The 15,517-nt window shown below is 43.1% G+C and overlaps 1 protein-coding gene across 3 annotated transcripts; it reads right to left on the bottom strand.

The window, feature by feature from the left end:
- Nucleotides 1-1,842: 1,842 nt before the first annotated feature.
- Nucleotides 1,843-12,124, bottom strand: fgf18a (fibroblast growth factor 18a). Of its 3 annotated transcripts, none has more exons than XM_028008219.1 (5): nt 10,536-12,124; nt 7,245-7,284; nt 6,930-7,110; nt 3,564-3,670; nt 1,843-3,448 (listed from the first exon to the last, which is right to left on the bottom strand). In XM_028008219.1, exons 1-5 carry the CDS (start codon nt 10,565-10,567, stop codon nt 3,179-3,181), a joined length of 630 nt encoding a protein of 209 aa, XP_027864020.1. In that variant the 5' UTR covers nt 10,568-12,124; the 3' UTR covers nt 1,843-3,178. The 3 variants fall into 3 exon arrangements, with proteins under 3 accessions (XP_027864020.1, XP_027864021.1, XP_027864019.1); XM_028008220.1 differs by having other exon boundaries at nt 1,843-3,451; nt 6,930-7,107; nt 10,536-12,123; XM_028008218.1 differs by having other exon boundaries at nt 1,843-3,451; nt 10,536-12,121.
- Between the last annotated feature and the right edge of the window lie 3,393 nt (nt 12,125-15,517).

The following is a 15,517-nucleotide window of genomic DNA, read 5'->3' as shown; positions in this document are numbered from 1 at the left end:
CTACTTCTTGGGTTTTGTCTGTTACTGGCTTTAAGAACTTTCATGAATCTATTGTGCAGCGATTCTCATTAGCAGGAATGAAGTAGAAAAATTAGGGTATATAGGACTTATGCAAGCACTGCCATAATGTGGTTCTCCTCATAGACTCACTACCTTTATCACATAGATCTAATTGAAAAAGAGAAAATCAAGATCAATATATTATTGGGTGGACTGTAGGACATTTATATACTTGTGGTCAGATGTTTACATGCCCTCATCGACATGAATATCCTATTTGTACTGGGATTTGAATTATGCATTTGAATAGTGCTAATATATATTTTACAATATTTAATACAATGTACAGTCTAAGATATGTATATTTTTTAAATGTCAACATTTATACTGAATTTTTTCTTTCACACAAGCTCAAATATATACATTTACCCCAATGACATTTGCGTCCCTTGGCAAAGGTCTTGGCATAATTCTGGCCGAATATTTGACCATTCATCTTATAGGAAATGGCAGATGACCCGGCTTTTAAGAATAGTCCATAAATGTTTTGAAGTCCAATTCCAGAAGATTAATGCGAACATGCATAATCCATTCTGACGAGTTGTGATGTTTGGTATCATTGTCGTACTGAAACACAAAATTGTGTCCAATTTTCAGCTACTTAGCTGTTGATCGGAGGTGATGTTGATGAATTTGGTGGTGATCGTTTTTAGTTATTCAACCTGCTTCATGCCATGCACAAGTACCCATGGAAGGGAAACAGATGGTTTCCATGATACTACCACCACCATGCTTGACACTGGATACATTGTTGTTATGTATGGTAAGGTTTGGAAGCCTTACATTGATTCCTCTAAACACACAGTTTATCATCGTGACCAAACAGCTCGATTTTGAACTTTTCTCCAGAAGGCAATTCACTGCAGCTATGTGGGCAGCTGTTGATTTCAGTCATATTTGATGGTATTGATTTTGGAGCAAGTATTTCTTTCTTGGCAGACCCGTTCAAAATCTATAATGATGTAGAACTCACTGTGGACAGTCAACTTGAGTTTCAGGACATTAAATTTCATTATGGCCCTGGTGGTTCCTGGGTTGTTTTGAATGGCCCAAGCAACTTCATTTAAACTCGGGGCAATATTTGAGTTCAACTGCTTGGAAAAATGGACACAGCTGTCCACACTATGAACCCAAATACTTCATAACTGATTTTGGAATGGATAAAGTAGGAAAACCTTAAGCTTCTTGAATGGGCCTTCCCTCAACCATAAAAGGGCAATCAGCCAGCCAAAGTTGAGGCTACAAAAAGCATATGAGACATTTAATCATATTTTAGAGTGGATATGTAAGTTCATTTGAGCCTGGGTGCATCATAGTTAATCCATAATAAATTTCAGCTTTTTCACCCAACTCTTGTTTTTAAAAATCACTAAAGTTTCATAATCTTTACAACCTGGGAAAAAAACAAGTCAAATACATCACACAAACCTCAAAATATTCCATGAAGCCCACGATGAGAGAATTTAAACCGACAAGAATGGTAAAAAGTAATGATGTTTACTATATTTTTGCACTACACAACCATTTTGTTTATTATAATGCCATTTTATATGTTTAATTTAGAAAGTTATGACTGGAAGGCTAGAAGAGGAAGAATTGTTTGGGTCAACGTCACCTCGCCCCTTCCTTAAAAAACCCCTAGAAAAGCGACCACACCAACAATAAATTAATGAATGAAGCTAGACGATGGATGGCAACTTGGTTTAAAAAAATGTTTGCAAATTATTTGTGTTGGCATGAAATGATAAAGTGATGAAGCTGCTTAAAAGAAACTGGGAGACATTTGAAATGTTTCTGAAAGGTTTACTGAGTCAAGAAAGACTGCTGCACACAGAGCTGAAATAAATAAATGAAATAATTTTATCGTAATAATTATAGTAACCATCATAGTAAGATTGCTTATTTACGTTTCTGTCTTTCTTTAATATATAATATATATATTTATACTTTCAATAAATTGTTCCCTTTAATTTTTCTTCCCTTGTGTGTATGCATGAGACTTTGGATATCCCACTGAATGTCCTGGTAGCAGCACTCTGTATCCACGGTATCTCACAGGAGCATCATCCCCTGGGTCGTTTCTATAGCGATGCTATTAGAGAAGGCACACTCCCCACTGGGCTTAGCCAAGCACTCATCACCTTCTGCACCTTAAAGCTGTGGATGTAGTGTCCTTGGGGGAAGCAAAGAAAGAGGAGGAATCATAAAGAAAGTCTCCAGTTGTCTTTAGTTGCAGTTGGTTTGGTTTGCAGTGAGTTGTTGGCAGAATTTGGTGCAGCTTGGTTTATTAAGTACATTCCAGTTCTTAAAGCTTCGGTCCCTGCATCGAGAAGTCCTGGGACAGCACGGTCCATTTCCAGAACCTCTTGTGATTTTTATCTCCAAGCACTCATGCAATACACATTTCCTTGTCAGCCTCTCAAGAACATGCATATATTCAGTGTCATTCACTCTAATATTTCTTCATTCATCCTTTATGTCCTGCCTTTTGCCCAACAGTCCCACAGGTTCCCACCAGTTTAGTAGTGAGACAGATAAGTGCGCCACATGTCAACAGTTCATTAAATGTCCTCTGGATCTGTGCGGATCACTATCTCTGTATCCTTTAGAACATTTTCATGTCCCAATTTTCCCTTTGTTATAGGCTAAGCACTCATTGTCTTGTTCAGCTAGTCTTTCCCCAACTATACGTTCTCTGTATGGTCCAGTTACAATCCCACACTTGACATAGTCCACGTGGACTCCAGACAGGATTAGGGTTGGGATGTGGTTTATGTGGTTCTGGATTCAAGGCCTTTGTTGTGCCTTGGACTTCAACTGACCTTAAGGCTCTCTGTCACTCTTTCTGAGTTTCCAGCGTTACTGGAGATACAGTCCAGTTGGTCCAAGGAAACAAAAGGTTAGCAAAATTGTGACTAACCAGGTGCTATGAGTGTTGATTTAGGATTCTTAAAGCTGAACCCCATTAATGATTCATTGGGTTTCTGGTCAATATTTGTCCCATCAAAGGGATAGACGATCAGTCGAGTGCAACAGAAGAGATGACTGGGTTAGCCATTTGGAGGCTCAGGGTGAGGCTTGTGCTCCTCAAAACTGTGGGTGCTAGCGTTAGCCACTACTAGCGTGTCCCAGTAGTGCGGACCCTTTTGACCCGCTTGCTGATGGTAGTAAAACGGAAGGGTGTGGTGAGGTCAGGCTGTTCCCCTGGCGGAAAGCGTTTCATAAAGTGTACGTCCTGCTGGTTGGGGAGCGTGTGGGGTCCCCGGCGAGGACGCCCCCTTTTTGTGAAACCAACATACCAGCCCGTGTAGCGCGCAGACATCAGAGCTGTGTAATGGTTTTCCAGGACCATTTCCACAAAGACGCAGTCAGCGCTTCGGTTACTGGCCTTCTGAGAAAGAGCAGAAAAACCACAGGTATATACACAATGGCATAAAGTGAGACCTGTGAGGACGTTTGGAGACAATGTTTTATTGACACATCTGAATAAGACAACTCCTCACCTTTCCCACCAGCTTCCCGCGTCGATTCATGCAAAGGTAGAAGTTGGTTTCTTTGCCTCGGATTCTCACCTGGCTACCAAAGGTGTCTGCCTCCACTACAAGCTGGGCTTATTAAGGGACAGACAGAGAAACAGACAGACATTAGAGATGAATGTGTGTGGAAAAATTCTGCATGAACCTCTTTGTTAATAAGCTATAGATTTCCAATGTTTGTTCATTTAATCTGACAGATATGAGAAACCCAAAACTTTTGATCTCCTTTTGTTCAGGGCTTCCTGTGATCTATTACAATAGCAAACATCTGAACTTAACTGACATCCAAAGTAAAAAAGGTTCACACCCTAAAACAGAGTCTTCAGTCTCTCCATATAACTGGAACATTTGTCTTATTACAACCGCAGACTGGAATGGTGTGTTAAGGGTGACATGCATTGTTAATTCTCCGCCACAGATGAGGTTTTCCACATAGGTCAAATCTTTGTTCTGGGTTCATCTGGCCAGAGTACCCCCTTCGGTGTGTTTGCTGTTTCCTCTTAAGATGTAAAACAATCATTAGGGCTTTTAATTGCCTTTCAACAATGGCTTTCTTCTTGCCACTCATCCATAAGGACCAGATTGGTGGAGTTCACAACTAATAGTTGTCCTAACAACAGATTTTCTCATCTGAGCAGTGGATCTCTGCAGATTCTCAAGAGTCACTACGGACCTCATGGGCTTTTCTGATTAATGCTCTCATTATCTGGACTGTGATTTTAACATACATTCAGGTGAACTCTGTAAATGGTTTAGTTGACTTCTGAAGTTCAACACTTACACCAGATTTTATTTAGAGGATTAAATTGGGTTGAATACGCATGTCCCTTTTATAAATCTTAATTTGCAAAACTTTTGAAAATCCTGTATGCTTTTATTTACAAATATATGCTGCTTTGCACTGGTCTATCACATAAAATCTCACTGACATATCATAAATTTTGTCTTTTTGTAAAGACAGACAAATGATCCAATCCAATTTTATTCATAGCGCACTTTGAAAACCACAATGTACCAAAGTGCTGTACAGAAAAACAAAAACAGAATAAAATACAAACAATGATCAAAAATACATAAAGCAGCCATGTGAGTAAAAGAATTAAGAATAAAAAAAGATAACAAAATAAATAATACGTTCAACATCTCACATGGTGTCAATAGCCTGGAAAAAAGATGAGTTTTAATCAGCTAACATTAAATTTAAACCAGTCAAAGCATTTTCTCTGGGTCACAGTATGGAGATTCATAGCTCCTATTACCTGTACAATAAATCTCAGGCAGATGTGAATGTCTCTGGCAGGACAGATGGCTATTAGAGCAGGTTGATCACACATATGGATGTGAGAACTCTGACTGCACATGAGCCTTGAGAAAAATAAAAAGATAACAGCCGAGAAAAAAGGCAGCCAAGGGGAGCCGGAGAACACTCAGTCTGAGTGCCTGTGATCCTGTTGTTTTAAGGCGTGTGCGTGTGCTCCTGTGCCCTTTGTGTTTTTGTGTGCAGGTGCACAACGTGTGTTCAACCTTCCAGGCAGCAGGCTGCTGCTTCACTAACTACACACCTTTAGAGAGTGTTTGTGCCTGTTTAAAAATAAATCCTAAAATGGTTCGTAGATGACCTTAGTCAACAAAGGGGTCAGCAGAAATCAATACCTCCCTCCCTCTTGCCCCCTCCATGTCTCTTCCCCCAACTGTCTTCTCATCTCCCTTCTGCTCTTACGCTTCATCTTTGTACTGTCATACACTTTTTTTCAGATTTATTCTCTGTGCCTGTAGTTCGGACGCAGAAATTACTGGTCTAATTGTTGGTTGGTTTTTAGTCATGTCATATTTTAAATGTTCATATAAAAACAGGTGCATCTCTGAATGTGTTGTACCTGGGGCTAAACGGGCAGATATCTGACCCGAAATTAATAGAAAGGATGTGCCAACATACAGAATTATGAAGCTTTATGGAAAGGCTTAATTGATTCTGTGCTGTTTAAGAATGGTTTAGCCATCATTACACATCTAGCAGGAGGGATGAAGGATGTTGGGGGATGGACGGAGAAAGTGTCAGACGATAGATGGAGGGAGGGAAAGGAAGCCTGCTGTTTAAAATCCAGAGGAGACAACAGGAAGGATGAAAAATCAATGGTTGGATCAATGAAAGAGATGAGTTTCTAACACTCGGTCCGATGCTCTATCTGAGCATCGATGCTAGGCTTCCTCCTTTATCTCACACTTTTTTTCTTTCGTGACACCTTTTCTCTCTGTGTCTTCTCTCTTGTGAATCACTGAGTCTGCAGCCAGTCAATGTGGTCTTTGTGCTCCCAAGACAAGCTTCACTGCCCCTTTGTCAAAGCCACGGAAGGCCTGCATGTGTGCTTTTATGTGCATCTCCAATGATGCATGGGTCTGGTCAACTTTTAAGCCTTTGTTCTTCTTACAGTGACTCACTAAAGTATGCACAGCCCTTGATCTTTTTCACATTTTGTCACATTACAAACAAAACCCTCAATGTATTTTTATGGGATTTTATGTGGCAGACTAACACAAAGTAGTGCATCTTTGGAAAGTATAAGGAAAATTAAAATTGGGTAATATAAATCCGAATAATGTGTGGCATGTATGTGTATTCAGTCTCTTTCTTGCGTAGGTACTTTGTAAAATCACCTTTTATTTAATATCAAGTCTTTTGGGGAATGTCTCTGCCAGCTTGCACATCTGAAGAGTGATATTTTTGCAAGATGGATTGTATAGGTTACATGAATAGGTTCTTCAGCAATTTCCAAGCCTTTAGTGTGTCTGGGCTAATCTGAGATATGGTTATGCTTTGATCTGAACCAGCTCTGGCTATCGTGGGAGATTCAATCTCAACCCCTATCTATCTCAAGACTCTTACAGCCTCCAACAAGTTTTTTGTTCCAAGGTTGTCTTGTGTTTAGCTTCTGGTTTTGAATGATGGATTCAACAGTGTTCTGTGAGTCGCTTAAATGTGATGATATTGTTTTATATTCATAACTCTGCTTTAAAATTATCTGTAGCCTGCAGTGCTGCTTAGTCTTCATGATGCTGTTTGTTCATTGTTCTTCTACGGACCTCAGGATGAGGAAAGGAAAGGAAACTGCAAGTCCACTTGTTTTTACATCAAAACTGATTTTTACTTGGTGTTGTTCTGTCAGTAAAAATGTGTAAAAGCAATAATAAAAAATTAGGTTTCAACATAGCAAAATCTTCAAAAGGTGTGAATACTTTGCAAGGCAGCCTGCATGTGCAAATAGGACATGAGCACATTTAGTAGTTAAGTGCTACTACTCTGCTTTTCACTGTACGTTTGTGTTTGTGTCTTACCATATTTGTCTCCATCTTCTCCCTTGGCACTGATCCTGCGTCCCAACACCTGGACGTGCTTGCCGCTCGTACGGCTGTAGAGCTGGTAGACTCTGTGATGTCTCCGACTCATGGTGTCTCGCACCTGCGTCTGGTTCTCCACATGCACACTGAAGTTGACTCCATCCACGCCAAGTACCTGCTGGAACACCCACAAGCACATCCGCAGTTTGGCAGAGAATTGTGAAGGTGTTTGAAGAACTATGCATAAAATCAATATACAAAACGTCTTTCACACTACACAATCGCTCCTTTGTGATGCATGCTGTCTCTCACCTGCAATGGATTGCACATCACCAGTAACATCTGGATACATCTGGAAAAAGTAGAGACAGTGAGTTAAGAAATATAAAATTTTGGAAGATTAGGCCATTACACCATCATTTCCATTTCTTTCTTCCTCTGTTCTCTCTGTTCAACATCTCATTTCCTTCTCGGGTGATTACTCACACTCCTGGGCGTGAGACTGGCACAGCGACTTGACATACGGACAGGCAGATGTCCAGGAATCGAAAGACAGACAACACCCAGAGCAGTGTTTACGGTAACGCTACCAGCCTCCTGTCCGAGCCCACTTTCTGACCCATCTGTGACTTTTGCCCTTCCAAAAATCTGGCCTGCAAATGACCCGACTGGACCAACAACGACATGGCAAACATACCAAGACGAGTAGAACACGTTTTTGATTCGGACAACTAAGGAAACGGGTTGGCTCATTTGGCCGCTTGTGTATGTAGACAGCTGTGCTGGACTACAGGTGTTCATTCAGCTGTGATGTGGTTTTCGAGAGCGGTGGATTGTGGTTACATTTGGAGATGCTTGAAATATGTGCGAACAAGAGCTAAGACGTGGAAAAATGATTTATGGTGGCATGATACAAAATCTTTTGTTTTGTCTACCTGAAGCCTATTAGTTGTCCGACTAGTTAAAGTTTTTTAATTATTACAGGAAAAACAGCTGGTTATGTTTATAATTAAAATTCTTCTCACTTTCTTGCCTAATTGACATGTAGACCTTGACCTTGAATGTATCGCACGTTATTTACAGCTTTTGTAAGGGAGTGATTGTGTTGCAAAATCTCCTTTGGCAGTCCTTGAGCAGCTCTGAATTAGTGGCTGAACACTTGATGGAGTTCAAAACCAAGTGTGTGAGCTGAAAAGCAATTCTATGAATTTTGTCTTTCCCCACCTCATCTTTTGCTATCTCTCTGCATGCTTCTTCTCTCTCTTTCTCTCTGGCTCGCAGTCCTCCCTGTTGCTCGCCGAGTTTATCTCTCCCTCCCCGTCATTTCTCTCCGCTCTACCTTTCTCCTATCAACCCCCCCTGCCTCCAATCTTTCTTTATGTTTAGGGTTAGCAAGGGTGACTCCTCCACACTGTCATGGGTACGCACACAGATGTGCAGATGTGTGCAGGGTGAATATGTGTATACAGGAGGGGCAGACAGCTGACAGCTGGGCCTAAGCAAAGACATGCTGAGAGAGGCAGATAGCAAAGCGAAGAGGAAAGGTAGGCCGAGAGGTACGCAGCGGCCCAGGCTGAGAGAAGGGCTGTGGAAGATAATGTGAGAGTAAATAGAGGAGAGATGAAGCTGAAGAGGGCTGATGGGAGAGTGGAGATAACATCTGAAAGAACAGGCAGATGTACTAAGGTGAGGCAGGGAAGATGGGGTCAAAAAACACTGAGGTTACACATCTGAAAGCAAAAGGGAGAAAACCAAGCAAATTAATGACAGAGGTGAAACCACAAAGTGCAAAGCGAGACAAGAAGACAAAGGGGCAAATAGTGGAAGTGGAAGGGGTTTAACATGTGCTTAGTGTTGCGTAACATGTCTCTGTGTCCTGTCTCATACAAATATACCATCATGGCCATCTTGTTTCCCTCTATTTTTCTATCTTCTGTCTCATAAGACTCCATAGCCAGTGCTGTTGACTCGCTCCATGTCGTCCTAATAGATGCAGACATCCTGGGAAATGCAGCGGAGCATTGGCCCTCACTTTTTGCCTGTGCAGCCGAAAAAACCAGAGCGCCTGTGCATTGTGAGGACTCTCAGCTGTTAAAACACCACGGCTGCACCACTGCCGAGGACGCTGTAGGAAAAGTGCCTCTGCACTGGATTCCCCCGCTCCCACAAAAACCACAGACACTCCATATTATGCCAGCTACAGAGAGAAGGAGAAGGAGAGAGGAAAGAGAGAGATGGGATCAGCCGGCAGTGGGGGGAGGGATGAGAAAAATGAGAAAATAAGAGAGTGCACAGTAAAAAAATTCAAGAGGAATAAGGACAGAAAGAGGTAGGGGAGAAAGAGGGAAAGCCCAATGTGCCCGGGCCCACTGCCAAAACAAGCAGCCATCTGACATCATAAACCTACATCCCAGCAGATCAACCATATGGAGGCTGCGGTTAGGAGAGTAGGCCTCAGCGCTGTAGACTGGGCACTAGCGTGGAGAAGAGTGGTTGACCTGTGGGACTCGGCACAGAGTGGCGGTTTCAGCCGTGTGTAGCAGTGGTTTACGTGGTACGCCAAAGTTGGAGCAGTGGGCTTTGGCAAAGTTCAAAAGTTTCAAATGTGCTGCAAGCAGACCCCGTTTTAGAGTTTTGCTTAGACCTGTGGGGATATGAGTAGCATTCGAGGCTGATGACGCAGCAGAAGTTTGAGCAAGTCACAGAAATTAACAGGTTGTTTAGACCAAACTGAAAACCTGTGATCAAGAGGATTAAACAGCGTCTGGAGGATGAAAAGTGGCTGTGGTAATATACCGGTAAGTGAGATGGAAATTAATAAAAAACATGATTGGGAGAGCAGCAGACTAAACACAGAGAGTGTCTCTTCGGATGCCGCCAGGGGCACCGTCATTCATCAGTTATTAATTTATACTTCTTTTAATCTTAGAAGGTATCAGTGGGGGGAAAAAAATAAATTGTATGGGCAAGAAAAGAAGACAGATGTAGCCACTTAGGTGAGAGGAAGGCACGGAGACACAAACGGCAGCACACACCCTGTCCAGGTTGTGTAAGGAATGAGAAGTATCTAAAGATGACTGCCATCTGGGAGACGAACAGCCGACACAAAGGAAGAAAAATAAACCCCCGGACTTTTGAGTAGGAACATCTCAAATGTGCACCCCTCCACACCCTCCCTGGTTCTGCATCCTCCTTCCATATATTTGCTCTTGGCTCTATAATTTAGCTGTCCTACAGATAAAGCCTGTGTTTTTTTTGTTGTTTTTTTAAGTAACTTTTAAAAGATTCCAAACCGGGGGAAAACACACTTGTTGAATAAAAAGGAAAATTGATCCATTTTGAGCCTGGCCATCCCCAAAGTGAGGGCAGATGGTGATGAAGATGTTTATGGCAGGTTTTATGAGCAACAAGGCCCTGACTCTGACCTAATGGCCCTGAACTGTCAGCCAATCAAAACAGACCCTTGCACTCCTATGTCTTCTGTGGAGTAATGTAACCCTTAAACATTACAACCCTCATCTTCATCTGTTTCCCTGACCCTCCTAAGACCTTTATCCAGAACAATAGAATCCGAGCAAAGAAATTAGATGAAAAGTGACTTACAAGACGGTCAACGTGGAAAGAAGGGACCACATTGCTTCCCCCCTCCACTATGGAACTTGGCCCAGAGACGGTCTCCTCGCTCGGTCTGAGCCAGTCCGACAGTCCGGAGATTCTCCCTTCACACTGTGAACCTGATGGATGCTGTCCAGAGTCAAAGAGTCAGTTGTCACTCCTGTTGGCATCGGCGGCAGCGGCGTGCTCCGGTCCTCCCGGTGTGGATGGCACAGACGAGACGGCGTGAGTGATGACCGCCGGGCAACCTTTAACAGCCGTCCTGACCGGTGGTGGGACAGATGGGCGGGGGCAGCAAATGGGCTGCGCGTTCCCGACAGAAAGCGGAACAGGTGAAAGCGCGTTCACGTGTTACAAATTGCCTGCACCGATCGACCTAGCTGACCCCCAGGAACAGATGCGTAATCCAGTGCGTAAAAGTTTTCGGCGCTGCAGGAAAAAAAAAAAAAAAGCAATAAAAAAAAAGTGGAAAAACCGAACTCGCTGAGATCCACAGACGGGAGTAGAGGCAGGTTTAATCCAAGCTGTGCGGGTTCTGGAGCTCTTGCAAGCGGGTTTCCTGGGCTGGCGGCTGGAGCAAACTGCGACCTGGATGATGGGGCTCTGCGGGCGCAGGGTAATGCAATGCGATCTCGGTCATCTCTGCGCCTCCACGCAGCGGGTCTGGAGCTCAGGTGACACCCGCTAACGGTGTTCCAGGAAGACGTTGATAAGGTCCCGGAGCGATCCAGCTCAGATGGAAGAATATGGGCAGTCCTGAATTAGGGGGGTAATAGAAGGGAAAGAAAGATGATGGAGGAAGGAGGTGGCTGGAGATGATGGGAGCAGCTGCGACTGGGTGGCAGAGTCAGCCACCCGCGACACGGCGAGGAAATGACATGCCGCACTTTGCACCTGATTTTTCCGGACTCTCCCCCCCCCCACCCCTGCGGCTCTACTCAGCCGCTGGTTACCATTTGGCTGCAGAAGACCCCTCTGCGCCCTCTCAACACAATACCTGCCAAAACACAGCACGATGACATCACCTTCAAAATGTTTGGAGGGGGGGTGCAATACGATCTTCTTATTTATTTATTTAAAAAAAAAAACGCAGAAAAGTTTAGGGCAGTTTCACTGACAGTGTGTTGGGGGGTGAAACACCAAAGTCTCTGCAGCGTTCCAAGAGAAAAGGGAACTCTGGGCTGCAAAAAGAAGCGGTGGAGTGAAACTCACCAGCTTGTGAAGAATAAAAGTTAAAGGCAGAAGGTGTTTACTCAGTCATGCTGACAGACCGACACCCCCAGAACAGAGCAAAACCTTACACTCCGCTGCTCTCCCATGTCTCTGCCTCCCTGTTTCATTCAGACACCAGAGGGGAAAAACGCGAGAGAACGCAAAAAGAATCCAGCCATGCGCTTTTATCCACTTCACTGGTATTATGCAGATCCTTCTTCTTTTCAAAAATAAAAAGGTTTCTTGCCTTTCTCTCTCTGTCTGTTTTTTTTTTTTTTTAAATAGCTCTTCTTGAAGGGGGGCTGCACAGGAGAGGCGCGTCGGCAGGCACAGACCTCACTCCAAGAAAAACCAGAACAAGATTTTAACAGACGCTGATCAATCCTCCCTCCTTCCCGCCTCTCCTCCCTCCTTCTCCCTCTCTATCTCTCCTTCTCTCTCACTCACATGCACACAAGCGCACACTTATTGGATCAAAATGGGATTAGTTGGTCGCTATGCGATGCTGACCAAACTTCCAATGCAAAAATATCAGTTTTAAGAAGAGTTGGCCTCAGCACGAAACGCATCTGCGAATAAAGGAGAGACAAATTCACCATTTCGATGTAAACTAACTTTAAGATTTTGCTTTACTTCTGTGTTTGTGTGCTCGAGGTAATTTCTCAAACAAGCAAAATGCGCTGGAAACAATGAGGATGATGTCATGGCTCTGAGAGTAATTCACGTCCCAGAGAAAACAAAACAAAACAAACCAAACAAACAAGAAAAAAACTATCAAATTGTGTTTCGGCATAAATAGGTCCTGGAGTGAATTCAGCCACAGAGAAGCGATGGAAATGTTTCCTGAAAAAAAAGAAAACATTTAAAAAAAGATGTTCAGTCAGGTGAACATTTGCAATGAAACGTAGCGAAGTTCTTGGTTATCTCTAAAGATAACCTCGCCCTCGCACCCGGAATCAGGACTGAAAATGGAAAGTGCAGAGGCAGTGCGCCCCCCTTTCTCTCCTCTCTTCCTTTCTCTTTCTCTCACACACACACCTACACACCCACACCCACCTCCAGCCCCCCCACACACCCACCCTTCAAGTGATGTATTTTGACTCCCCGTTTCATAACTTTTAAGTTAAACCTTAAGAGGATAAAATGAAAAGGAGAATGAAAGACAGTCGGGAGGGCGGTATGTAAGCACGGACACCGATCCAAAACGAACATTTCTCAGGGATTTCGGCAGCAACGCCCGCTCTGCGCTCCCAAAACTCCCTCTCACCGCCACACAACCGCAGACGGTCAGCCAAGCCAACACAGCACTCCTGCCATACCTTTCATTCACACACACACACACACACACACACACACACTTTTGCTCTCTATTATTTCCCTATGTATTTGAGTTGTGAGTGAGCGTGAATGATAGAGGTGGAAGGATGTTGTCCCCCTGTATTAGCGACATGTGTATCAGTGAACAAGTGAAAGCTTTTCAACCATGTATTTTCAGTCAAATCGTACAACCATAACAGAGAAAGAGAGAGAGACTTCGGCAACTGGACAAAGTTGAGCAGGGTAGGGGCGCTGTGGTTGAAAGCCTTTCCAGTCATGCACTATAGACAAGGCATTGGCCTTCTTTCATACTACTGGCTCTCTTCATCGTTGCACCTGTGTCCGAGTGCTGTTTTCTCTCTGTCTGCTCACCACAATGCTGCAAAGGGACATGAGTGTAAATGTTGTGGAGAGCATTTTGTACCGCAGTCTGGTGATGAGGTATGGGCCTGTCTGGTATTCTTAAGACGAAAAGGTTTATCACATTGGCTTATGGCATTGGTTCGACCAATATTCATTGGAGAGTCTTTAGTTACAAAACTGCTAAAAATATGTGGATTGTTTATCATTTCTAACAAACTGTGTTTAGTGATGATGAACATTTACACACGTACACCCCCACCTATTAATACCCACACATTGCCACTTTGTATGTTACATCGACTCTTTCTCACATAGTTGAAGAAACCTTGACTGCCCCGTGGCAGCCATTCGGGGGGTGGCTGCTTGCTCTCACAAAGCGCCGCCTTTTTCCACAAAGTTTCTCCCTGGAGCAGCAGTCTCCACCTTTCCAACTCAGCTCCATTAGACTAGTGGCAGCAGCAATTGCCAAACACCTACTGTAGTTGAATTGCACATCAGTAAACATCATAATGGAGGAGCATTCCTTTAAAGTCATGATTTTATCTACAACATATTTTAATAACAACTGATGGTAGCATAGTTACTTGATTGTGCTATAATATCGTTCTATGTGCCTGGAAAATATATGATACTCCTCCTCCCTCCCCATTATTTTGTAGTACACCTCATTTTCTACTTTCTATGCATCACTAGACATCTTAGAACATACACCTTGCTAGTATTGGACTGGAAAACTCCCAGAAACTTGCAGAATGAGATTTGATACTGATTTTACAGGGTGTCCATGCATAATGCAGATCTTCTGTTCCACCACATCCCAAAGGTGGCCTTTTGGATTGATTTTTGGCGATTGTGGAGGCCATTGGAGTACTGAGAACTCACGGTGTTCATATGCCAGTCTGAAAGGGTTTGAATCTTGTGACATGGTACATTATGCTGTTGAAACTCGCTACTAGTAGTCACAAAGCAGTTGACACAGTCAGCAGCAGCACTGAGGTAGGTTGTGGTGTTAAGTTGGTGCTAAGGCTCTCCCAAGAAAATTGCCATTGCACCATTACACCACCCCCAGACTGAAATGTTAATAAAAGGAAGGATACATGCTATTCATCGTGTTTACATCAACCTCTCAACTTGCCATCTGAACGCCACAGGTGAAATCATCAGACCAGACGGCGTTGTCCCCACAGCTGCTGCTTATTGAATATTTTCTATCCTTCTTTCTTGGGCTTATTCTATGTTAGCACAAGAAACAGTTGTGTGAAACTTCCTGTAAACCGAATTCTGGCAAGAATAACCATGCAATATCAGTTTGAACTTCAAAAAAATATCTTCATCACTTGTAGATATTTAAATGCATTAAGTTGCTGCCATGTGATTGGCTGATTTGCTAGTTATGTTAACAAGCATAACTAGTTCCCAATAAGGCGGCCAATCAGTGTTTTTTAATTCCAATTTACTTTTATAAAATCTGACAGATTTTTACCCCTGAATCAACAAACCTCTATATGACCTGCTGCCGGTGTAGACTATAGCAGAAGCCACATAACAGACTAGAAAGGTACAAAATACAGAGTGAGCGAAATGAACATCACCTAATTACATTAAGGTAGTTCTAGTGCTTTCCTTTTTAAAGGCATATTTGCGTCTAACCTATATAAAACTATCAATGCCTCTTGTTCTCTCTGTTTTTGCCAACACATCTCCCTTTCTATCACTTATTTTCTGTCTGCTCTTTTGTCTTGTTAATCTGGCTTTCTTTCCAGATCTGCCCCTCCCACACACACACCGGTTCGGATTGAGCATATCGATTGCTCATGTCTTTTGCTCTGCAGCTCTTCCCTATTGATCCTCAGCAATAAGGCACACACCCACACATACCAGGCACAAACCTCCTTGCATTCACTGATCTCCCCCTTTCCATTTCTCCCAACACGGCCTTTCTTTCAGGTACCCTAACTTTGCCACACAATTGATTCATAAATTGCCTTACCTTGTGAACTCACATAAAGTTACAGGATACTCTAGATTATTTAGCATACGCCCCTACTGTGTAGATCTGTCTCAGTAGTGACAGACAT

Source organism: Xiphophorus couchianus, chromosome 23 (genome assembly GCF_001444195.1).
Source record: "Xiphophorus couchianus chromosome 23, X_couchianus-1.0, whole genome shotgun sequence".
NCBI lineage: Eukaryota > Metazoa > Chordata > Actinopteri > Cyprinodontiformes > Poeciliidae > Xiphophorus > Xiphophorus couchianus.
Note: the sequence above shows the minus strand (reverse complement) of the source record. Positions and strands in the feature narration are given on the sequence as shown.